The 26,521-nt window shown below is 42.0% G+C and overlaps 1 protein-coding gene across 1 annotated transcript; it reads right to left on the reverse strand.

The window, feature by feature from the left end:
• Positions 1-12,596: 12,596 nt before the first annotated feature.
• Positions 12,597-23,808, reverse strand: CIST1 (colon, intestine and stomach enriched 1). The gene is made up of 4 exons (XM_058171824.1): positions 23,674-23,808; positions 20,849-21,142; positions 12,990-13,147; positions 12,597-12,825 (listed from the first exon to the last, which is right to left on the reverse strand). The coding sequence occupies exons 1-4, from the start codon at positions 23,714-23,716 to the stop codon at positions 12,778-12,780; spliced, it is 543 nt and encodes a 180-aa protein (XP_058027807.1). The 5' UTR covers positions 23,717-23,808; the 3' UTR covers positions 12,597-12,777.
• Between the last annotated feature and the right edge of the window lie 2,713 nt (positions 23,809-26,521).

Below are 26,521 nucleotides of genomic sequence, written 5' to 3' on the forward strand. Positions count from 1 at the left end.
CTTTGGTTTATTGTGATCCCAGCAAAAGCCAACAGGCAAAAACCCCTCTTTAAATAGTATTTTGGCTGAGGCATCAGCCAATCAGCAACGTGCATTTTCCCGCCCAAATTTCCCTCCTAAAATTCAAATACATTACACTTTCTTCCTACCTACTTTCTTCTCTCCTATCCTACTCCTTCTCTACTTCCCCTTCCTTTCTCCCCCTCCACCCTTCTTCCTCCCTATCTAACCTTCTCTCCTACTCTTATTTCCCCTATCTTACCTCCTCTCCTCTTCCCTTTCTTCTTTCTCTCTCCCTCCTTCTCTCTTTCCATGATATCTGGGGTTTCTTGATGTAACAGGGTTGTTAGCTCTCACACCCTCCTAATAATTGTGAGATTTCAGAGACAAATCTGACACCTCTTCCTTCCTTCCCTACAACGACAACCCTGTGAGGTAAATTGGGCTGAGAGAGAGTGACTGGCCAAGGTTACCCAGCTGGCTTTCATGCCTAAGGCAGCACTAGAACTCCCGGTCTCCTACTGTCTAACCTGGTGCCTTAACATGCTCTAATGCAGGAGTGTCAAACTCAAGGCCCGGGGGCCAGATCTGGCCCACTGGGTCCTTAGATCTGGCCTGCCTTGGAAACAGCAAAGGACCAGCCCATGGTGCCTCTGCCAGTGAAAACTGAGGGCTGGAGGGCTGCAGGCGGGTCCTCCAGAACTCCATTTTCGCTGGCAGAGTGTTGCAGGAGACCATTGCAGCTGAAAATGGAGGTTGCAAGGGCCATGGGTGGCCCCTGAGCTCCATTTTCACTGGCAGAAAGTTACAGGAGGTGGATGCAGCCAAAAATGGAGGTTGCGAGGGCTATGAGCGGCCCTCCTGAGCTCAGTTTTCACTGGCAGAGGGTTGCAGGCCGTCACAGCTGAAAACAGACCTGGGGAGCCCGTTTTTGCTGGCAGAGCACTCGAGCCAACACAAGTGGCCCGACAACACCACAATGACACCAGTGATGTCAAGCTAGCCATGCCCTCTTGTCCCCCTCCAAGGTCAAACACAACTCTGATGCGGCCGTCAATGAAATTGAGTTCGACACCCCTGTTCTAATGATCCAGACATCACTACTTTTCACTGCTTGCCAGCAACATCCAGAGCAGCCTGCTTGATTTTTTCCCCCCAGGAATTGTTCAATACTGACTGAGAGCAAACCAGCTAAAGCCTGCTGGCGCTCACCTGTATTTTTGCTGGCAAGGAATACAAGCAGTCTTCAATTTACTACCTTTTATCTAGCGACCATTCAAACTTTTAAGGGCACTGAAAAAAGAGACTTGCAACCAGTTGCAAATGTCACAACATCCCCATGGTCAGATAATCAAAATCCAGGCATTTAACAACCAGGGTGTATTTACGACAGTTGCACTGTCCCAGGGTCATGTGATCACCATTTGCAACCTTCCCAGCTGGCTTCCAACAAGTAAAATCAATGGGCGAATCCAGATTCACTTAATGCCCTCATGGTTCAGTTAACAACCGCAATCATTCATTTAACAGACTATGCAAAAATGTCGTAAAATCACACACAACTCACTTAACAAGTGCCTTGCTTAACAGTGGAAATTCTGGTCCCAGTTGTGGTCATAAACTGAAGACTATCTGTAATTAAAATGTCATTCTTAATTTTGTTTTCTGCTTGTTTGTTTTTTTTAAAAGAGACTCAGGTTATGTCAGATGAATCCACTGGCTATGGCACAGAGGTTAGATGAGCTATCCAGCTGCCTGACAGAAAGATGAGAGCATCCTTTAGGTTCACAGGCCAGACTTATTGTTACCAAGGAAGGAAGGAAGGAAGGAAGGAAGGAAGGAAGGAAGGAAGGAAGGAAGGAAGGAAGGAAGGAAGGAAGGAAGGAAGGAAGGAAAGAAAGAAAGAAAGAAAGAAAGAAAGAAAGAAAGAAAGAAAGAAAGAAAGAAAGAAGGAGTTAGAGGGTGGGGGATGTTAAAAAGTTCAGTTCAAATGATACTCTGGAAAAATCCATTAGCAAATCAATGGGCTGGATCTTCTGGATATTTTCACACAAATGCAAAATGTGTGGAATGTGTGTCTCCAAGAGGTGGCAATAGTTACTTATTAAACACACTAAATGTGATTGACGGCTCTATCAATAATTCAAAATAAATAAAGCCTCCAGGTTGCGAAAAGTCTACCTCTACTACATACTGGCAGGCAGAAAAAAAATATAGAATGGCTTCCCACAATATATCCTGTAAACAGAGTTCCATATTGGACAATCTGCCCCCTTTGGAATCAGCATGCTGGCCTATCTGGGCGCTTTTCTTTGTTCTTGCAGTTTACTGTATATTCTTATGAACTTCACACCTCTGCTGGCTTTTCCCATAAAGTTGCAAACTTTTCTTTTCACTGCTTCTGCCCTGGTGATTTTCACAAACAGCCTGACATGTACCACCATTCTTTCAAATATGTTCTCTTGTTCTTTTGTCTGGGTACCAGGAAAAATCAGCACCCAACTATGGGCTGTGTTCAGATGGAACACAGGTGCTGGGCTAGAATCAAGAATTGGTTTAAATGCTTGACATTTCGTTTTGGAGAATCCCAGCAAAAATAGCAATTTACAGTTTTATCTTTCCTACAAGGCAATGCTTTCCAAACTTTTTCCTTCATTACCCAAAAAGTGCCTATCACAACCCCATTTTTACTGCTTAACAGATTGTCCTTATTTCAATGTTCCTGTTGTGATTGGGTAATGGGTTTGTGTCAATCACTTTTACCCAATTTGGGGTAATTTACCCCAAGTTTGAAAAGTACTGCTCTAAGGTAATCCTACCGAAACAAATACAGGGGGAATCCAGGTGCCAACATTGTTTTGCTCACTTTTCAATCCAAGACGCATACATATCACCAACCTTCTCCCTTTCCAGTTTCCCAAATGGACTTACACTTTAGCAGGACAGAGAAGCACAAGGACTCTCACGGCTCCTGGAGTGCGGAGGTGCTGCTTACTAAACGGTTGCAGCTCAGCAGGAAAGCTCTAGCTTGTGGAAACTCATTGGACTTCTCCTTCCCTCCCTCTCTCTTTTCAAACAGGCGTGTAACCCTTCCCTGTCCAGGTGCAAGCAAATCAGAGAAGGAAAAAGCGAAAGGAAAAATCCCATCCTGTTTTTGGCAATATTGTCTCTGTTCTCATGGTGGGTCTCAGTCAGCCAGACATTTAGACTGGATTTGGCATTTTTCTCCACCTACCAAATCCTTTTCAAGGGTCTGGGACAGGCAGAAGTTGTTGTTTAATAATGTTAAAGATATTGCTGCAGGATGTAAGCCCACACGAGCACAGGTGATGATAGAGCATTGCTGATTCAACTAAGAGCTGTTGAATTAAATGGAAGCTTTTCTTTACATTTCATTTGATGCTGCTCTGTTTCTCCTTGCTGTTGGTGTGAATGTCATATGAACGGCTTAGGTGAAAACAAGAAAAAGGTATCAGTCCATAGATCACATCTGAAATCCCACCCAGCAAGTATGGTCTCTCTTCAAAAGTTGCTCAACCAGCAAAATTCCAAGAAGATGGGGGTTTCTTCAGGGCAGCATCATCTCCGTATTTCTGGAGAAAGTTGGTGGATTATTCTGTTGGGAGTCGGAGTTCTTGTCTGTTCTATCACGATGTTTCTCAAATTGTGTGTGAATTCTTTAAAATGTGTGAACTTCAACTCCCAGAATTCCCCAGTTAGTCAACACTGCCCTATCCAAAGGCCAGAGGTGGGTTTCAGCAGGTTCTGACCAGTTTTGGAGAACCGGTAGTGGAAATTTTGAGTAGTTTGGAGAACCAGTAGTAAAAATTCTGACTGGCCCCACCCCCATCTATTCTCTGCCTCCCAAGTCCCAGCTAATCAGGAGGAAATGGGGATTTTGCAGTAACCTTCCCCTGGATTGGGGTAGAAATGGAGATTTTTCACTATCCTTCCCCTGCTACGCCCACTGTTAGATTCGGGCAATAACGAGGCAGGAGACCAGGATAGTGACAACAGCTCTTTACTATATGGTGAACCCAGCAACCAGTGCCCGGGAAAACCTCTCCTTATATACAGTTAAGCCGGTGGCCTCAACCAATCAGCAACGTGCTTTTTTCCCGCCAAAACTTTTAAAGATACATTACACCCACTATGCCACGCCTACCAAGCCATGCCACGCCCACCAAGCCACACTCACAGAACCGATAGTAAAAGATTTTGAAACCCACCACTGCCAAAGGCCTAGTTCTAATTTCTTTATTTTAAAAGTTCTGCAGAAATGTAGCGGTGGGGCAAAGTGGCAAGAAAAAACTCTTTCATCAGCTTTTGTGCTGGGTGAATTGTTTTCTGTCTATTTCGTGACACACCAGTCTTAGGAGTTGTTGTTGTTAAAGGAATATGAATAAAAGACTAGAGATCAATAAATTGGAGAGGGCAAAAAGCAAACGAGAGAAAAGACAAAAAAAGGAATAGAAACCCAGATGGCACCTTGGGTAAATGGAAAAGGGGGATGGAGCGGGAAAACGGAAAAAGTGTTACTATATAAATGTACATTAATGATGACATGGGTGTAATTAGCAAAATAGAAAAGAAATTGAAAGGAAAATGTATGTGAATAGAAAATCGGGGTTGCTTAAATACCATTTTGAACATATATTGAATTGAAAATAAATACAACAATGGAGAGGGACTGGAGAGAGGATTAGAGGGACAGATAGGAGAGGAGAAGAGAGGAAAGAGAGGGACAGAAGAAAGGGAAAAAGAGAGAAGGAAAGGGAGAGGAAGTAAGAGTAGGAAGAAAGGGTTAGAAAGAGACGAAGAGGGGATGAGTAGGGGAAAGGAAGGGGAAGGAGAGGAGGAAAGAAGAAAGTAGAAAAGGATAGAAAAAGAAGGGAAGGGAAAGAGGGGAGAAGGAGAGGAAGGGTTGTTGTAACGTAAGGGAGATGGAACGGTAGAAGAGCAACCCCGAGTATACCCTAATTTTTTAGGATGAAGAATGAACTAATATTAAAGTTAAAAGATAATATGTATGATTAGTAATGGATAAGAGACTGTACATTTAAGTATGTTTATGAGAAATAAAAATAAAAACACTTTCTAAAAAAGGAGTTGTTCAAAACTGTGCCTAAGCAAATTGGCAGTTTGCATGTATTGGAGGCGGTAGGAATCCGCTGGGCCAAAACTTACCAACTTACGTGCTATATTTACCTCTCAAGAAGGTAAATCAATTACGTACCACCAAGTCTTTGTTGACTCCTAGCAACCACATAGATTTTCTCCATGATGATCTGTACCTAACCTGGTCTTTCAAGTCTTCCAAGGGTGCATCCATCGTCACTAGAAATGAATCTGTCCATCTTGTTACTGGTTATCCTCCTCTTTTCTTCTACCTTTTCCAGCCTTATAGACATTTTCAGAATGCTGGATCTTCACATAATGTGTTCATGGTAGGATGTTTTGGGCCTGGTCATTTGTAGATAAAGGTAAAGATTTTTCTGTCTAGTAGGGTCCAACTTTGTGCCCTTTCCATGTCCAAAAGTGCACAGAATGTTATCTTCCAGGAGCTGAGGCAAGGAATGGGAGCTCACCCCACTGCGCTGCACACGGGTCTCAATCCCAGACTTTTTGTCATTTGTACATCATTTGTACATGTAAGTGAAAACTGAGTTGATTTTTTTGATGATCTTGTCATTTTATTCTTTTAGCTGTCTACATTCTTCTCCAATTCTAGAATTGAAAAGCATAAATACGCTTCCTATCCTGTTTCCAGAGTTATAGCACAAGTTGCAAAAGAGGCTATTATATATACTCGCAGATAAATTGAGATTTGTAGGTGCCAAAATGCAAACAAAAATTATTCACAAGTATATATATTTAAAGTACATGCATATCTGTATATTCTCACAGATAAGCCCATCTACAGACAAGGAGGCCTTCCTATTTTTAACCAAAATACCATGAAAGATGCAGGTTGACTGCATGCACAGGTAGCACATTTTTCATGGTAATATGTTAAAAATTACAGCTGCTTTGTAGCTAGTTATGTCCCCTTAGCAGCCTTTTCACAAAGTGCCTAAGATATGCCCTCAACATTTCCAGATGTTATCACCACCATCAAAAGTGTGGAGCCTTGGATCACAAACAAGTAGCATTTGAACGTGGAAAAAATGATCTTCAAATATTTGAATATTAAAAATTTTAAAAAGATAACTTATTTCATCACTTCTGTAATCAGCACATCAATTATGACTGGATCACAATCACAGATCAATGGTGGGTTTAAAAAATTTTTGCTACCGGTTCTGTGGGCGTGGCAGGGGAAGGTTACTGCAAAATCCCCATTCCCTCCCAATCAGCTGGGACTTGGGAGGCAGAGAATAGATGGGGGTGAGGCCAGTCAGAGGTGGTATTACTAGTTTTCCGAACTACTCAAAATTTCCACTACCGGTTCTCCAGAACTGGTCAGAACCTGCTGAAACCCACCTCCGATACACCCAGACCAATGGTGGGTTTCAAAAATTTTTACTACCGATTCTGTGGGTGTGGCTTGGTGGGCGTGGCACGGGAAGGTTACTGCAAAATCCCCATTTCCTCCCGATCAGCTGGACTTGGGAGGCAGAGAATAGATGGGGGCGGGGCCAGTCAGAATTTTTACTACTGGTTCTCTGAAGTACTCAAAATTTCCGCTACCGGTTCTCCAGAACTGGTCAGAACCTGCTGTAACCCACCTTTTTTCAGATCAAAGCTGACTACTTTATGCCTAAACACTTATCGATATATTTTTAAAAATCCGACCCATTTTCTCTCCCCATAGATTTGGCAAATTTGTAACAGGACTCACAGGTCATGGGGTGCTAGAAGTAGAAAGTTAATTTTCCAACACCCAAAATTAATCATTTATTGAGAAAACGCCTTGGAATAGACTCAGTGCTGCATGATGGACAGCAGGAATGCAAACAAACTAAAGCCAGAAAGAAGAGCGATCCCATTTTGGTGGCTGGCTGTTCTTCCAGACGTTTTGAGATCGTTTGCGGCAGAAAATTTGAATCGGATTGGAAACTCAAGATGTGTTTCCTCTACTTTTCTACAGGGTCATACAGTAAGACACACTTACTTAAAACACACTTATTTATTTGCGCAGGACTGAGTTAGATTTTAAATTTACGGGTTTTAAACTGGGTTTTATCTTTTATATTTTTAAATATTTGGCGTTTAGAATAAGTTTTTTAATTGTTTTTTACTCTGTATTTATGTGTTTTTAAGTGCCTGTTAACCGCCCTGAGTCCCTCGGGAGATAGGGCGGTATACAAATATGATTAAATAAATAAATAAATAAATAAGAGAGAAATATTGGATGATCATCTGAAGCACGGTGTAGAAGGATTAAATCTTTCCATCCCATACCTGGAGCAAGGTGCACCAATCTCTGAAGGTAGATGAATGTTCAATTTTTGTTTCTCAGAGACAAACTACATAGATTTAACTATTCTCAAAAAGACACCAGATTCTTTGAGTCTGCAAATATTTATTCAGATCTGGGTTGCATCTTTACCCTACAGGTCAGTTGCCAACCCATACAGGATCTCCTCTGGAAATGCATTCACACAATACACTAACTAAACCATAGTTTACTGACCTTGGTTAATGTAATAAATGTAAGCCCCAGTAGGGGTCCAGACTAAATAATCAACTCCAGAGGAAGACTAAAAGTACTTTTTGGCTATAGCAAGAAAACCTTGCAAGCCTATTTGTGCTATTCCATCTGTTATTACTCCTATTCCTGTGAATTAGGGAGGGATCTGTTTGATCTGCTTCCAAATATTATCTGCTCTGACTTAAAATATATTTCACCCCATGTCACCCTGGCAATGGAACCTCATTAAATTCATCTCCCTTACTGTCAAAAATAAACCACAACCATATGTATAAAACACTAAATCACAACCCATGTTTTAGACATCATGCTACAGTCACACAAAACAGATTAGTACATCACTAATGGCATTGAACATCAGCTGGGGAGATCCCTGGGGCAAGCCCCGCCCCTTGACAGTAGAGTCCAATGGGCAATTGGAAGTCAGTCGTCCTTTTAGCCTACCTACCTCAAAGGAACAGAATCATTGTAGGGACAAAATCTTCTTTCTGTAATACATTTCCTGAAGATTAGATAGCAATGAATATTCCAATAGGTTTTTTTGTTGTTAGTTGCAAAGTCGTGCCCGACCCATCATGACCCCATGGACAACGTTCCTCCAGGCCTTCCTGTCTTCTACCATCCTCTGGAGTCCATTTAAGCTCATGCCTACTGCTTCGGTGACTCCATCCAGCCACCTCGTTCTCTATTGTCCCCTTCTTCTTTTGCCCTCAATCTTTCCCAGCATTAGGCTCTTCTCCAGTGAGTCCTTCCTTCTCATTAGGTGGCCAAAGTATTTCAGTTTCATCTTCAGGATCTGGCCTTCTAGAGAGCAGTCAGGGTTGATCTCCTCTAGGACTGACCGGTTTGATTGCCTTGCAGTCCAAGGGACCCACAGGAGTCTTCTCCAGCACCAGAGTTCAAAGGCCTCAATTTTTTGGCACTCGGCCTTTCTTATGGTCCAACTTTCACAGCCATACATTGCAACTGGGAAAACCATAGCTTTGACTCTACGCACTTTTGGCATGATGATCCCTCTATCCCTCTACTTTTTAGTATACTGTATAATTTTGCCATAGCCTTCCTCCCCAGGAGTAAGCAAGTTTTAATTTCTTGGCTGCAGTCCCCTTCTTGGAGCCCAGAAAAATAAAATCTGTCACTACCTCCATTTCTTCCCCATCTATTTGCCAGGAATTGAGAGGGCTGGATGCCATGATCTCAGTTTTCTTAATGTTGAGTTCCAAGCCAACTTTTGCACTCTCCTTCACCTGCATCAAGAGGCTCTTTAGTTCCTGTTTTCTGCCATTATAGTGGTATCATCTGCATATCTGAGGTTGTTGATATTTCTCTCGGCAATCTTAATTCCAACATTTGATTCATCTAGCCCCACCTTTCTCATGATGTGCTCTGCATATAAGTTAAATAGGCAGGGTGAGAGTATACAGCTTGTATTCATATTTAACCGATAGGTTAACTATCTTAAATATGTGTCTGAAAAATAGACTCAGCAACCATTTGATCAGGATAGTATCCTTCCTTAAGCAGGGGGTTGGACTAGAAGATCTCCAAGATCCCTTCCAGCCCTATGATTCTACATTCTACAAAATGAGAGGACCTGCCCACCCAAGACACTTTGATCTTTTAAAGAAACATCAGGATGTAAATACAAGAAATCCTTTTAAAGTCAAAACTGTGCTTAGCCTTTTAAGGAAATGACATACTAAATTACTAATTACTGATTAGCTGCAGTTTGATTAATTACTGATTAGCTGCAGCTGGGAAAAATTTGGAAGCATATTTGGAAGTACTATAAGACTATGGCTACTTTAGATTGCCAATTGCTGGGAAAAAAGGACCAGTGAAGAACTGTGGCTTTTCTGGCATGCTTGGGAATTTACTAAAAGACTGACGGGCTGTTGATGGAAATTCAATGCCAGATGATTCAAGGCATTTTTAAGATCTTATAAATATATATACATAGCCACCGTGGTTAAACAGAGCTATGAACAGACATAGTTCATCCTTGATTACAGATAGTCCTTCTTATGACCTCTATTCCCAAAATTTTTGTTGCTAAGCAAGATATTTGTTACAGGAGTTTTGCCCTGTTTTATGACCTTTCTTGCCACAGTTGTTAAGTGAACCATTGCAGTTGTTGAGTTCATAACACGGTTCTTAAGTGAACCTGACTTCCCCATTGACTTTGCTTGTCCGAAGGTCACAAAAGGTGAGCACATGACACTGGGATACTGAAACCATCATAAAGATGAGTCGTGGGGATGTTGTAATGGTCACAAGTGTGAAAAATAGTCACGTCACTTTTTCAGTGCCGTTGGAACTTTGAATGGTCACTAAATGAATGGTTGTAAATTGAGCATTAGCTGTTCTAGTTTCTGGAGCAGGAGTCTCCAACCTTGGCAACTTTAAGACTTGTGGACTTCAACTCCCAGAATTCCTCAGCCAGCTGGCTGAGGAATTCTGGGAGTTGAAGTCCACAAGTCTTAAAGTTGCCAAGGTTGGAGACCCCTGTTCTGGAGGACAAATAGCTGTTGCTCTGTCTGTGAGGCATCCAAAGGAAAGTTTTTAAAAAGTCCAAGATGGCAGCCAAGCCCATTTATTTATGAGTATGCAATGCAGGTTGAAAAAGGGGTGAGGTTTCAATCATGCAGTCTCAACCATTATTTTGGCGAGATTTTTTTTTTTTTGACACTCCCCATCCATGGATGCCTCTGCTGCCCCAGTCTTATTTATGGCATCCCCTGACACAGCTAACCAGCTCCATTTTGCAAGGCTATCACCATGCCCTCATGGAGAACAGATTTTGTTGTCAATATTACTCAAATGACTCAAATAAAGCTTCCATGTATAGAACTCGTCTGCTTTTTAGTATAGTGTTTTTCAACCTTGTCAGCTTGAAGATGTGTGGACTTCAACTCCCAGAATGCCCCATAGTTGGCTGGGGAATTCTGGGAGTTGAAGTCCACATATCTTCAAGCTGTCAAGGTTGAAAATTACTGTCTTATTACAGCTGCCCTTATATTTCACCTATGGATTTCCTGGCACCCTCTGTTAGAAGCAGAATGTCTCTTTAGAAAAAAAAAAAGGCACATCAGTCCAATTCTCTGGAGATGAGGCTGGCAGGTGGATTTTCTGCTGGTCAATTGCCCATTTTTGGCTGCTTAAAAACAAACCCCAGCCCATCCATGAGGCAGGATTAAAGGAAGGTAAATCAGATCCTCTGCAATTGCCAACTGTCTGTGCCCAGAACACTAGGGCCTGTCAGTCACCATTTTTTCCACTAGAATGTTCTCTGTGTATAGAAATGCCTGTGTTCGCTGCAGGGATTTTTGCTTTTGAAAAGTGGAAAGAGTTTTTGCCTGTCATTTGTCTTCCTATGTCGCCACAAATGGATATTCTTAGCTCCCACCACATGCCAACACCGATGCCAAGGAGAGCTGCTGAGGGCCCAACAATTAGTATGACTAATTAACTCCCTGCCCATGTTATTCATTAGCCTGGCAGGCGCATTTCTAGACAGTTAATTTAGGAAGTGTCAAGCAAGATGGTTGAGGCAGGCAGCACTCAGGATTCCCTTGTGTAATAAATAGTATTTCACATTCCTTTAAAGCTTTTGAAGATATGAAATATCTGATCGTTCTTTGGACCAATAACTCTGTAAAAGCATCGCATTTATGCAGGACAAAAAGGGAATGGATAGAAATTGTGCCTTCCAGGCTCTGCAGAAATTAATGGCAAATTTCTTACCTCAGAGAGGTAGTTTTCCTTTAAATTTTTTTTAAATGATGCTGTTTCCTTTGAAGAAAAGAACTCAGTAAATATTCTGGGTTTCCCTTTTTTATATATGACTTCATGAACTACTGTGATGAATAATTGTTGTCCTTCTGACATATCTTATAGCTCGGTCTTGTTTTACTCTCTGATATTGATCACTAATACCTTTTAAAATGGTTTTACAGGTGGGCCTTGATGTGTGACCACAAGTGAGACTACAATTTCTGTTGCTAAGTGAGTCAGATGTTAAATGAGCTTTGCCCCAAAATAGGGCAAATCTCATTTAACATCTGTCTCACTTAGCAGCATAAATTGTAGGCTCAATTGTAGATACACAAAAAAAACCCGCCTGTAAAACCACTTTTAGGCTCCATTTTATGACATTTCTTGCCACAATTGTTAAGTGAGTCACTGCAGTTGTTAAATTAATGACATGATTGTTACATTAATCCGGCTTCCTCATTGACTTTAGAACATTGCTGGTGGATCATCATGTTTAGAACATGATGATCCCAGGACACAGCAACCGTCATAAATAGGAGTCAGTTGCCAAGCCTCTGAATTTTGATCATATGACCATGAGGGTGCTGCAATGGTCATAAGCATGAAAAACAGTCTTTTTCTGTGCTGTTGTAACTTCAAACTGTCGCTATACGAACTATTGTAAGTCAAGGACTCCCTGTATTATATGGTGGATCTTTTAAATTTTTTAAATGGTGTAAGCTGCCTGGAGTCATCTGTGTAACTTGGGTATCTATATAGAATATAATAGAATAACAGAGTTGGAAGGGACCTTGGAGGTCTTCTAGTCCAACCCCCTGCTTATGCATTGTTAATAAATACATAAATAATAAACAAACATACAAACATCCCAGGGAGCTAGGTTATGCAAAAGATGAGCTGCAGCATCCAATTAGAACAGTTTCTCAACCGTGGCAACTTGAAGAAGCATGGACTTCAACTCCCAGAATTCCCCAACCCACTGTGCTGGCTGGGGAATTCTGGGAGTTGAAGTCCACACATCTTCAAGCTATCAAAGTGGAGAAACACAAAAGTAGAGCATTGCTCAAGAGCTCAGTAGCTGTGCAAAAATTCTTCACGTTTAGAAAGGCATCTGCAAAATCAATATTTATTTAAACTGACACATAAATGAATACATGTTCCCCCCCCCACACACACATACACAGATACCAGAGCAGCTAAATGACACAAAACAGTAGTTGGCACTCATGCAACTAGAACAAGTTTATTTCACACACAAAGTCTCTCGGGTGGAGTAGACATTCTTGACACTTGCTTAAAATATCCATGGAGCAAGTGTCCAGAAGATGAGTCGGAAAGAGCCTGCTTGGTTATTTTGGTGGGAATCGGGCAAATGGAGAATCTTCTGCAACTTTTCCCTGTTAAGGAAAAAGGAGAGAGGACAAAGCTGAAATGGAGCCTTCTCAAATGCCACTGCTATCCAGTTTGTCAACATTTGACGCCAAGAACAGATTATGACCCTGAATTTCAGGAAACAGCCTTTTCAATCTCTTTGTTTCATACCCCACCCTGGAGTACATACCATCGGCACCTCGTCCAACTTCTTAAAGGCTGGTTCCTTTGGACGGCAGCATTTTATTAAGACCACAACTGCCACAATGACTAAGACAAAGACGAAGAGGCAGATCACAACCACCAGGCCTGGTTTTGTTAAAAATGCCGGTTCGGTGCTAAGCGGTCCTGTAAGAGAGAGAGAGAGAAAAGATGAAGCTCTAGGATTATCAGGCTTTTTTTTAGACTCCAAACCTGGCTCTAAGGGAGAAACACAGACGGCCAGGAAGAACATGCAGTCGCAATTCCAATCTCAGAAAAGATGCAGCGGGTGTGTGCAGATCATGTTATCAAATTCTACTTTTCTTTACCAAAATCATTGTAGAAAGTTAGCACCCACCCCTCTCCTAGAAGAATGAAATATTTTGAGAAATATTACAAAGGCAGAAAATTATATTTCCCTGGATGAGAAATGGAGAAACATGCTCTTGGAAAGCAGCCCCCATTTTCCTTAATAGCCCTCAGCAGATGTCAGCACTTAAAAGAGATAGCTAGTTCTACTCATAAGCAAATACCCTCACCCAAGATCCAACGAAGGTAGGATTAGCCATCAGCCACAGTAGGAATTGCCCAAAGCCCCTTCATTGCATCATCTCAGTTGCACCACCCCCAGCAGTTCAAACTTCAACCAAACGTAGCTCAGACAAACTCCTAGGATATGTACATGGCCCCATGGGAGTTTGACAACAGTCAATAGAATACATGTTCTTGCACAGGAACAGGAAGTTCAAGTGCAAAGCCCAAGAGAAGGTATAAATACCCCCCACTCTCAACTCCACATGGTCAGCTTCCCAGAACCACCCATGTGCTTCTGCTTCATCAATCAGCCTCCAGCCTCCATTTTGTCTCCAGTGGCTTTCTACCGGCTTGTAACTGAACTAAATGGATATTTCTTCCAACATCATCACCATCATCTAGCTTCTAGACCAGTGTTTCTCAGTCTCAGGAACTTTAAGATGTGTAGACTTCAGCTCCCAAAATTCCGTTAAGGGAGTGGATATCTGGAAACCGAAGCCTACACATCTTAGGGGAAGAAAAAAGAAGAGACTGGACAATCACTTGTCCGGAATGCTATAGGACCATGATGGCGAACCTATGGCACGCATGTCAGAGGTGGCACACAGAGCCCTCTCTGCTGGCACATGCCCCGTCGCCCCAGGTCAGATCTCTATGTATTTCTTTTGTGAGCTTCTGTTTCCCTGCAAACGATGAAACAGAAGCTCACGAAAGAAAAAGATCTTACCTCTTGCTGCGTTGCTGGTGTTGGGATGCCCTGCCTCCCGCGAGCTAACTGGTCTTTGGGTCTCTGCTGCGCATGCTCTCATGTCCATTCATGCATCTTTCAGTTTGTGCACGCGTGTGCAGTTTGGGCACTCAGTGTCTAAAAATTGTAATTTACAACTTCTTCACTGCAAAAACATATGGACTACAAATCTTGATCAGGGCAAAGCAATAGATGCAATCTACACAGACTTTTGTAAAGCTTTTGACTCAGTAGTACATGATAAACTTCTCCTAAAACTAAAATCCTACGGCATCTCAGGACCCCTCCAGAATTGGATAACAGCTTTCCTGTCAAACAGACAACAAGTGGTCAAACTTGGCAATCAAATCCTGTTCCTGTCAAAAGTGATGTTCCCCAAGGCAGCGTTCTTGGACCAACACTCTTCATATTATACATTAATGATCTCTGTGACCATATTACAAGTAATTGTGTTCTCTTTGCTGACGATGTCAAACTATTTAACACCACCAACAATACAGCTACCCTTCAAAAAGACCTTGACTTTGTATCTGAATGGTCTAAAACTTGGCAACTCCAAATCTCAACCAGCAAATGCTCAGTCTTACATATTGGAAAAAAGAACCTAAACACTAAGTACAAGCTTGATGGACATTACCTTACAGATGACCCCCACCCTGTTAAAGACCTTGGAGTTTTCATATCAAATGATCTAAGTGCCAAAGCCCACTGCAACTACATAGCAAAAAAGGCTTTAAGAGTTGTAAACTAATCTTGTGTAGCTTCTTCTCCAAAAACACTACACTACCAACCAGAACATATAAAACATTTGCTAGACCAATTCTTGAATACAGCTGGCTGAAGAGCTCTGGGAGTTGAAGTCCACAAGTCTTAAAGTTGCCAAGGTTGGAGACCCCTGGACTAGAAGACTTCCAACTCTGTTATTCTGTTAAAGTTGCTAAGATTGACAAACACTGGTCTAGACTGACAAAGCTCGATCAAATTATATATTTTTTCAATCAAAATTGGAAAGGGGAGAAAACTAGACAAAATATACAGCAGTGGTAAAAGATGTGATATTTGTATAAGCCATAGCCTACAGCTTCTATACATGGCACCAAACCGAGATGACAGAATACAGTTTTTGTTCTTTCTTATATGATGATCTGCACAATGGATAGCTTCCTTGTGTGCCCATTATTCATGGATTTATTTGAGCAAGTCTATTACCGACACCATGCATTTAACAAAAAGATGGGGCATGGATTCAGTGATTTATACAGGTATTCCGAGTGACTCCAGAAAACATTTCTGGGTTTAACAAACTCATCTGGATTGCTAAAACCTGGATCGTACCAGAAGGCATGGAGCTGCAATTTTCTGTATTTGGCCCTCCCCACATTTGGAGGCAGTATGGTAGCCCTACCTCATCCTTACAAACCAAGACTGGGACTTTTCATGATTTAGTACTTTGGAAAGATGCTTCTTTATCCTTTGGATGGGAAAAATAGACATGATTTTTGCAGCAAAGGCTATTGTCAGACTGCAGTGCCACCTAATGGTTTCTTCAATCAATTTGTTCATATTCCTGCCTTCTCTACGTATAGCTACAGTGCAGCCCAAAATTCAGTAGGTCAGAATTGATCATGGATTTCCATTACAGGAGAAAAGGCTCTATAGGTTGAATTTCTTCAACCATAGCAATAGTAATAGCACTTAAGAGACATATGCTGCTTCATAGTGCTATACAGCACTCTCTAAGCAATTTACAAAGTCAGCATATTGCCCCAACAATCTGGGTCTTCATTTTACCAGTTCAGAAGGATGGAAGGCTGAGTCAACCTTTAACATTGTTAAAGGTTACTGATTGTTTTGTGGGTCTATTAAATATTTTATTCAGAAAGACATGCATTATGCATTTTACATCATTTTAGCTACTTTGAAGATGCTAGTTATACCACTCTATAAAGCCCTAGTAAGATCACACCTAGATTACTGCATCCAGTTTTGGTCACCACACTATAAAAAAGATGTTGAGACTCTAGAAAAAGTGCAGAGGAGAGCAACCAGGATGATTAGAGGACTGGAGGCTAAAATATATGAAGAACGGTTGCAGGAACTCGGTATGCCTAGTTTAATAAAAAGAAGGACTAGGGGAGACATGATAGCAGTGTTCCAATATCTCAGGGGTTGCCACAAAGAAGAGGGAGTTGGGCTGTTCTCCAAAGCACCTGAGGGTAGAACAAGAAGCAATGGGTGGAAACTGATCAAGGAAAGAAGCAACTTAGAACTAAGGAGAAATTTCCTGACAGTTAGAACAATTAATAAGTGGAACGACTTGCCTGCAGAAGTTGTGAATGTTCCAACACTGGACATTTTTAAGAAAATGTTGGATAACCATCTGACTGAGATGGTGTAGGGTTTCCTGCCTGGGCAGGGGGTTGGACTAGAAGGCCTCCAAGGTCCCTTCCAACTCTGATGTTATGTTATGTTATGTTATGTCCCTTCCAACTTTGCTAATCTTTTAATCTGGTTTGAAGAGAAGATGATAGATAGATAGATAGATAGATAGATAGATAGATAGATAGATAGATAGATAGATAGATAGATAGATAGATATTTGATCCTCACCAACATACTGATCTACATATTGATCAATCAAATGACAAGTAGTACTTCAAAAGAAATGAGTGCTAGCATTGCTAAGTGGCAAAAATCCAGATCCACTGCTACTTGGCATTACAGAGGATTTTTCCCCTTTCCTACTATTGGAAGTAAAATCTGGTCCAGTTCCAAGCTGGGAGAAAGATGCAGGAGAAAATGAATTAGGAGGCAAGCTGCAGGAAAGGTGGTCTCCATTTATGTAGAAATCAGCAGCAAGGTAACATAGCATCAGATCTGGGACAGCTGACAAAACAGTCTGGTGAGTGGATGGGTATTTATTTATTTATAGATTTATATTGCCGCCTAGTTGCACATGGCCACTCAAGGCGGCTTACAAGAATATAAAAACATCATATAAAAAACCAATAAAACTCATAAAAGAGAGAATCCTCTAATAAATTAATAAAATAATATAATAAAATCACCATCACCACCCGTCCCAGCGACAACACATTATATGAGCCATTTAATGGGCTCCGTCTCGCTCTGCGTTCCCCAGGCCTGCTGGCAGAACCAGGTCTTCAGCGCCTCCTGGAAGAGTGTCAGAGTGGGGGCCATTCTAATCTCTAATTTATATGGTTCTAGAGCTTTGTGGCAGGTTCCTTGTGAAATGTACTTTAATCCAGGGGTCTCCAACCTTGGTCCCTTTAAGACTTGTGGACTTCAACTCCCAGAGTCCCTCAGCCAGCAAAGCTGGCTGAGGAACTCTGGGAGTTGAAGTCCACAAGTCTTAAAGGGACCAAGGTTGGAGACCCCTGCTTTAATATGCGCTTGTGTGTGCCCTTTTAGTATTCTAATTATTGTTGTCTTGTGGCTGGGAGGTCACAACCCTAACCCCTGTCCTTGGAGCTGGGTGGGGAATGTAGATTTTAGGTGTCTTTGTCTCTCTGTTTTTTTAATCTGCTCAATTCCAGCCTCTTGTGGAGGCTGCCGCTGAAGGCTTTTTGTTTATGAATGGAATAATTTATGAAACTAAATATCCACTCACAGAGGCTGGCCGCTTGAGTGGTTTTACTTCAGGGAAGACTTTTCTTTGGGGAGGAAACATTTCTTTGCTAATATGGGGAGTTCGTTAAAAAGGGGGGATTCTCCCTACACTGCAACCCTCTACTAACCATCCAGATGTTTGTAGTCCTAATGAACTGAAATAAAATAAAAGTTTGACAGGATGGGAAATTTTCAGAAATATAAGGCGGCTACTTGGAAATAAAGTTAGTAATAACATATAGTATGTGCCATGTAGGTGTGTTTCTGGTGGTGCTCCAGCAAGCATGAGTAGTGCTATTTGCTAAGATGTGCTGCGATCACACCCAGGGCTTTGTTTCTCTCTCTAACAGGGTGGGGCTTTAAGGCACAGGTGAGAAACCAGGAGACTGTCCCACATTAGTCATGAAAGCCAACTAAGTGACTCTGAGCCAATTACCAGGGGAATATGAGTTCGAGTTCCTCCTTAGGCATGAAAAGTGGCTGGGTGACTTTGGACCAATCACTAGGAGACTGTGAGTTCTGATCCCGCCTTAAGCATGAAAGCTGGCTGGGTGACTTTGAGGCAATCATCAAGAGACTGTAAATTCTTCTATTCCTGCCTTATACATGAAAGCCAGGGGAGTGACTTTAGGCCAGTCAGTGTAACAGAGTAACAGTAACAGAGTTGGAAGGGACCTTGGAGGTCATCTAGTCTAACCCCCTGCTCATGCAGGAGACCTGTACTAGGGATTCAAACCTCCGAACTGCCGACCTTTCTGATCGACAAGCTCAGTGTCTTCTCTCAGTCCAACCCACCTCACAGGGTTCTTGTTGTGGGGAAAATAGAAGGAGAAAGGAAGCATGTTCACTGCCTTGAGTTATTCATAAAAATAATAAAGGTGGGATAAAAATAAATAAATAAATGGTTGTGGCCTCCATTTGACTTTTTTGATGTATGTAAAATGAGAGACCACTTCTTCCCGGTTATTTCAGCCTGTCCCAATAGATGTGGCAGAGATGTGGCTGCGGGTATCATCGGGTAGGGTTTGGCAGGTCCCAGGAGATGTGCCTTCTCTGCCATGGCATCTGCCTTGTGGAACACCCTTCCCTCCAAAATTAGATTAGTTCCATCCAGTGGTGAAATCCAATTTTTTTTACTACCAGTTCTGTGTGCATGGCTTGGTGGGCGCGGTGTGGCTTGGTGGGCGTGGTAGGGGAAGGATACTGCAAAATCTCCATCCCACCCCACTCTGGGGCCAGCCAGAGGTGGTATTTACCGGTTCTCTGAACTGCTACCGGTTCTCCAAACTGCTCAAAATTTCCACTACCAGTTCTCCAGAACCTGTCAGAACCTGCTGTATTTCACCCCTGGTTCCATCGCTTTTGTCATTTTGGAAGGCCCTCAGACCCGGTTATGTTAGCAGGGCTTGCACGGTCTTGCAGGAAACAGGAGATCTGCGTTGAGGTAACCATTTTTCTTCTTTGTAGGAAGAAAAATCTGGTCTGGTTCCAAGCCAGGAGAAAGATGCTGGGAATAAAATGGAGATTGACTGGTTGGAAAGAAGGTCTCTTCGGATGCCAGAAACTTTGGTGACAGAAGTATGTTTCTGAGGTGGCTGATAAAATAGCTGACTGAGTGGATGGATCTTTATAGGTTTATGGGGTTTTGTGTTTGAGATGCTCCAGGGGGTTGTGCAATGTAGTGAGCTTTGTGACTTTTGCTATTCTAATGGTGGTGTGTAAATCCTAAACGTCCTGTCCTGTCCTTGGAGGAATGTAAATTCTTAATCCCATCAATTCTGGGGGAGCTGGGCTGAAGGCATTTTCTTTATGAATAGGCTAGCCTGGATTTCTTAACGGGCACAAAATATCCATCTGATATTTTGTGCCCGTTGAGGCTTCTGCTTGAGGCTATGGCAGGAAGACTGGGGTTGCTTTCTGCCTTTATTAAAAAAATTTCTCTCCATTTCTCCTTCAAGGAAATATAATATTCTGCCTCTTTTAATATTCCCCAAAATATTTCATTCTCTAGGAAGGCGGGAGCTTCCCACACCTTTCTTCACCTAAGGATTTGTATATTTGTTTTTCATACTATTTCTTTCTTAATATAGAATTCTTTATTTTTATATCTTTTGTTTTGATATTTGTGGTTTTTATCTGTTATGCGCCACCTAGAGTTGCTTCTGGTAGGATGGAAAGCTATAAAAATTTAATAAATAAGTAAGTAAATATCAGATTAACAGATTATAAGGGACCTTATCAGTGATGGGTTTCAAATTTTTTTACTACCTGTTCTGTGGGCGTGGTTTGGTGGGCGTGGCATGGCTTGGTGGGCGTGGCAGGGGAAGGATACTGTAAAATCTCCATTCCCACCCCATTCCAGGGGAAGGATACTGCAAAATCCCCATTTCCTCCTGATCACCTGGGACTCGGGAGGCAGAGAATAGATGGGGGTGGGGCCAGTCAGAATTTTTACTACCGATTCGCAAAACTACTCAAAATTTCCACTACCGGTTCTCCAGAACTGGTCAGAACCTGCTGAAACCCACCTCTGGACTTTATAGGTCATCTAATCCAACCCCCCCTACACCATTTTTGACAAACGGCAGTCCAAAAAGTAAGTACCGGTAAGTAAGTAAGTAAGTAAGTAAGTAAGAGATAGGTCTTCCATTTTAATATCACTTAACTGCTTTGACCCTCTACCTAAAGATACCTCTGGATCTAATCCAACTAACCCATGATTAGGTTAATAGCGTGATAAGATTACTGGTATATAGGGAAGATGCTATCACCGTACCATCTTTGTCTTCGGGTTCTTAGTTTTGTCTCTATTTTTGTTGATATTATCATATTTTTATATTTATGATTTTTATGGTCAGCTGCCCACTTTGCAGAATGAGATGGGTGGCATAACCATTTAATTAATTAATTAACCGAGTTACAAAATTTCCTCTTACCTGCCGGAGTGCTGCCGTTGGTGGACTCAGCCATTTGGGTAGTAATGAGAGGCTCTTTGGATCCGGTAGGAGAAGTCACGGTGCTCCATTTGGTGGTCGAGTCCTTTGTTTTTGTGGTGCTGCTTGTGGCTCCAGTGGATTGGGGCACAGGTGAGCTGGCTGCTTTTGAGGTAACATCTGCTCCGCTCGGGGTTGTATTTGAGACTGTTAGAGTTGCTGTAATTGATGTACCGGTAATTGTTGATGTCTCCAGGAGACTAGATGTGCTTGTGTTATTTGAAACACAAAGGCTGTCTGCAGACAGACAAAGTGTAGCAAAATCAGTTTCATTACCCGTTCTTAGGGTTAAATGGAACCTCCAGCTTCAACCGCAGTCTATCTTCAATTATTAACTACTGAAGGAGACATTGTTTATGGCCTTTCTGACCTGCTAGTTGGCTTTTTGAAATGTATTACCTTTGCTGCTTTCAAAAACAGGGAATAGACAGCAGGGGTGGGTTCTACTTACCGGTTTGCAACGGGAGCGCACACGCACTTCTGCACATGCGCAGATTGTTCGTGATGATGTCCGGGCTGGTGGGCAGAGCCTCCCTCCATCGTTACTACCGGTTCACAAGAACCAGACCAAACCTGGAGCAACCCACCACTGATAGACAGGGAGATCTTTACCCTGCTTCAGGCTATCTGTTTTACAGCACTTGTAAGCCACCTCAGTTGTCAACTCTGTGCCAGTTATAACATTAAAAGCCTGTCACACCCATCAAATGCATCATAAAAATGGAAACAGAAAACAGTCTGCAAGCACAACAAATGGGGCCACCCAAACATCAGTGTATGTTTCTTTGGCTCAGTGGAGGAAGTCGGCTTTCACATCTTCTTTTAAAGATATTAAGGAGGCTCTTAGAAATACAGGTAGTCCTCGACTTACAACTACAGCTGAACCTAAAGTTTCTGCACTCAGACGTTAAGTGAGTTTTGCCCCATTACTTGCCACAAATGTTAAGTGAATCACTGCAGTTGTTAATGACATGGTTGTTACTGACTTCCCCATTTGCTTTGTTTGTTAGAAGGTCGCAAAAGGTGATCACATGACCCCGGGACACTGCAACCATCATAAATATAAGTCAGTTGCCAATTGTCATGCTAAATACATGCCTATTGCCAAGCATATGAATTTGGATCACAGGACCATGAGGATTTCACAATGGTCTTAAGTGTGAAAAATGATTTAAGTCACTTTTTTCAGTGCTATCGTAACTTCGAATGATCATTAAATGAATGGTTGTAAGTCGAGTATTACCTGTATTGGAAGCAGGTTTATTCTATTGATACCGTGAGTTTTTGGAATTATTGCATGAGTTATGTTTATTTTATTACTGTACAAGAAGCAATGGAAGGAAACTAATCAAGGAAAGAACCAACTTAGAACAAAGGAGAAATTTCCTGACAGTTAGAACAATTAATCAGTGGAACAACTTGCCTCCAGAAGTTGTAAATGCTCTAACACAGGAAGTTTTTAAGAAGATATTGGATAACCATTTGTCTGGAATGGTATAGGGTCTCCTGCTTGATCAGGGGGTTGGACTAGAAGACCACCAAGGTCCCTTTGTACTTTATTCTGTTATTCATTCTTTAAACTCCAGTTTGCATTTTAAAGGATTCAGTGATGCCTATTGCTTTGGAAGGGTATTTTCCAATGTGGCGTTTCCTGTACTCTTGGAGAACCATTTATAGGGTGCTCATCCAACAAATATAGATTTATCCAAATAAAATATATTTATCTAAATTGTAGCCTTACCTGTAAGTCTACAAATATATAACTGCTAGAAGATTACAGCCTAGACTAAAGCACGTCAGAATTTATCTGTATTAAAACTTATCTATTGGTGTTTGTTAAATAATTAACTAAAATAGTCCCATTGGAATTCCAGTTAAGAGCTGAGGGCGATGCCTTTGGAGTAGATCAAACAAAATGCTTCATGCCTTAAGGCTGTACAATGTTTATTACAGATCATTGTGCATCATAGAGAGAATTGGTCAGCCAGACTCCTATTTATTATCCAAGCCTTTGAGAATTATTTTCTAGTTCCTCCATGCTCCTCTCCTGCAGATAAACAGAATTGCTTACTTCCTCATCTCTCTGAGCAACAGGAATCAGAATCTTACATCCTCTTTTTTACCAGGTTTTGTGGTAGGGAGGTGATTGATCAAAAGAAACCAGTCCATTATCGAGTTTAAACTCAGCAGTGAAAGAGCAGCCACTATTAATGCTATGAAAACCTTCGTAGTCGTCCTAGAAGCGTTTTACAAATCTCAGGTAATGGGAAAGTTTTCAGAGCGTTCGGATAAACCTTAGCCATTCTTTGAATGCTTTGCTAAAAGCCATAATTGTTGCAGTGTGTTGTAAAACTGGCCACTCAACTCACCTTGGCAGGTTAAACTGGCTTTCCAGCAGAATTCAGATTCTCTAGACCACGGGTCCCCAACCCCTCTCCCCCGGGCTGTGGCACACTACTGGGCCACGGCCTGCTCCAAACCGGGCTGCGGAAGCGGCAGACATGCAGCTCCATTTGTGTGAGTGGTGTGCGTGTGTGCCCACTACTCTCACACAGGGAGCTGTGTGTGCTTGCCCACCACTCCCACAGAACCATCCCCTCTCTCCCTCTGCAAATCGGAGATCACTGCCCTAGACTAGCAGCCCAATATTCCAGATTATTTTTTGAACAGCCATAAGTGGATAACCAACAGTCATGCTGATTTTTGCCCTGTGCAGCTGTCCCAGGAATCCAAAATCCCAGGAGCATCTTCCTGCCCTAGTTACTTACCTTGAGTAAATGCCACCAGTAAAAACAGCACCCCGAGGGCCATGCTAGCTGGCTCCAATTCTCCTGAGGGGATTGGAGAAAAAGCGGCTGCTGGAAAAAGTTTGCCTCAACTGCAAACAGGATACAATCCATCTGTGCCAACTCCCAAAGGGGCTGGCATCTAGGCAAAGGTCCAAGTTGGATTTTCTTAGCAAAACCTTGTTAGCAAGATCCATGGCACACCACTGCCCTCTCCAGGACAGGTGAGGGAAAACAAGGACTGAAGTCACCTTATAAAAACCCTTCTACAGCTTGCAGTAGTTCTAATTCATTCGTCAAATAGAATAGAATAGAATAGAATTTTATTGGCCAAGTGTGATTGGACACACAAGGAATTTGTCTTGGTGCATATGCTCTCAGTGTACATAAAAGAAAAGATACGTTCATCAAGGTACAACATTTACAACACAAATGATTGCCTATCAAGAAAAAAAAAAGTGGGGGAGTTTGAAGGCCTGAAACGAACTTTGATTCTGAGAATGGTCTTTGGTCATAACAAACAACATCTGAAAACAAAGCCATCCACTCTACAGAGAATCTTGTAAAGAATCGACTCCACAGAGAAGTTATATCCTAGAGTGTGTGTCACTACAATGTACATAACCGCTATACTGGTGAATATGGGCAGTGGCATGTTCGCTTGCAAGAAGGTTTCTAGATTGGAGATTCTAACTTGCAAAGAATTGGGGAAGCACACCTAGGCTAAAACTGGGCTATTCTTGTGTCTGTGGCTCACAGGCCAAAATGTGCCCCAAATAACTGATATAATCCTCACCATGGAGTTCCTGGTGTTTATACATAGGACTTTTGGTTCCTTGTTAGCTTTTTCCTTGTTTCTTTTGAATAGCGTAAAAAGTTATTTATCTCTAAGTGCCATCGGAATGTCAGCTACAGCAAATGTAAACATTTGCACACCATTATAACATTTACACAGCATTCAAAAGAGACAAGGAAAAAGCTAAGCAGGAAACAAAAATAAAAAGACCAGGACAGGGCACATCCTTGCCAGCAATCAACACACAGATAAGCAGGGATTAACACTAGGATTAATACCAGCCAGACATACAATCAAGCAATAAACCAGGGGTGAAATCCAGCAGGTTCTGGAGAACCGGTAGCGGAAATTTTGAGTAGTTCGGAGAATCGGCAAATACCACCTCTGGCTGGCCCCAGAATGGGGTGGGAATGGAGCTTTTGCAATATCATTTCCCCAGGAGTGGGGAGGGAATGAGGATTTTGCAGTATCCTTTCCCTGGAGTAGATGGGAATGGAGATTTTGCCGTATCCTTCCCCTGCCACGCCCACTAAGCCATACCATGCCCATCAAGCTACGCCCGCAGAACCAGTAGCAAAAAAATTTGGATTTCACCACTGCAGTAAACCATATCCAAATCAAGGAACTACCAACTCAGACAATTAAATAGTAAACAAGTCAGCCTAATCAAGGAGACCTATCCAAAGAAAACAAAACTCCCACCAACACTGATAGGGCAAACTACTATATATATACAGAGAGCAAACTCCACTCTCTTTTATCAAAGAAGTTTTTATCTAGTTGGGTAATGAAACATTTGCAAGAAAGTAACCCAGCCTAAGAACTCGAGTTCAAACCTGAGTTATAAATATTCTCTTCTATTGATAATTCTGACAAATATAAAAATAGATACAATCACATTTTTCAATGGCATTGTGACTTTGAATGGTCACAAAATGAACTGCTGTAAATCAAGGACTATCTGTATGTGGCATGGGTGAAACATGCTTACAGCCAGATGGCCACATTAAAGTCATATGCTCCAGTCTGAGCTGGCAAATAAGTATATTACTGAATTACTCTCACAGAAGAGTAACGAGGCCGGTGAATGGTGCTGCCCTTACTCTTTTAAATGATGGACAAATTTAGGCGGCTCCCTGGCATCATTTTCCCTCCTTAGTGAGTATCACCTACTAACAGGAAGAACAGCCATCAGTCACTGTCTTTAATTTGGAGTGGGATAGGGATGGGCAAGAGTAGAAGGGTACTTAGAATGGCCGGCTTAGCCATCTGTCTAGTTGTCCAAGTAAATTGCTCCTGAGTGTTTAAAGTCATGTCCAAAAATAGCCATGATGACAGGGCACAAGCATAGAAGAGGAATGCGCAACGAAGAAGGGACAACTGGATACTATAGAACAGTGTTTCTCAATGCCAGCAGCTTTAAGATGTGTGGACTTCAATTCCCAGAATTCTCCAGCCAGCATAGCACCGATAATCAATGTCTCCCCGCCCACCCCCAGTTTTAAAATCACACTCAGCTCTATGATTCTATGATTCCTTCTAACCCAGCTTTTCTCAATATATAATAATAATAATAATAATAACAACAACAACAATAATAATAATAATAATTTAATTTGTATAGTGCCCTTCTCCCGAAGGACTCAGGGCGGTTTACAGCCAAGTAAAAATAACAATCAATAACACAATACAAATAAAACAATAACTAAAAAACTTATTCAAATTTGGCCCCAATTTAAAATACATTTAAAAACCATAAAACCCAATTAAAAATTAAAACCAATAATAAAATCTAAAAATTCTATGCCAGTCCTGCGTGGAAAAATAGGTATGTCTTCAGCTTGTGGCGGAAGGTCCAAAGGTCAGGGAGTTGTCAGAGTCCAGGGGGAAGTTCGTTCCATAGGGTAGGAGCCCCCACAGAGAAGGCCCTTCCCCTGGGGGCCGCCAACCGACATTGCTTGGCACCCTAAGGAGTCCCTCTCTGTGAGAGCGCACGGGTCGGTGGGAGGCAAACGGTGGCAGTAGACAGTCCCA

Source organism: Ahaetulla prasina, chromosome 1, assembly GCF_028640845.1.
Source record: "Ahaetulla prasina isolate Xishuangbanna chromosome 1, ASM2864084v1, whole genome shotgun sequence".
Classification (NCBI taxonomy): domain Eukaryota; kingdom Metazoa; phylum Chordata; class Lepidosauria; order Squamata; family Colubridae; genus Ahaetulla; species Ahaetulla prasina.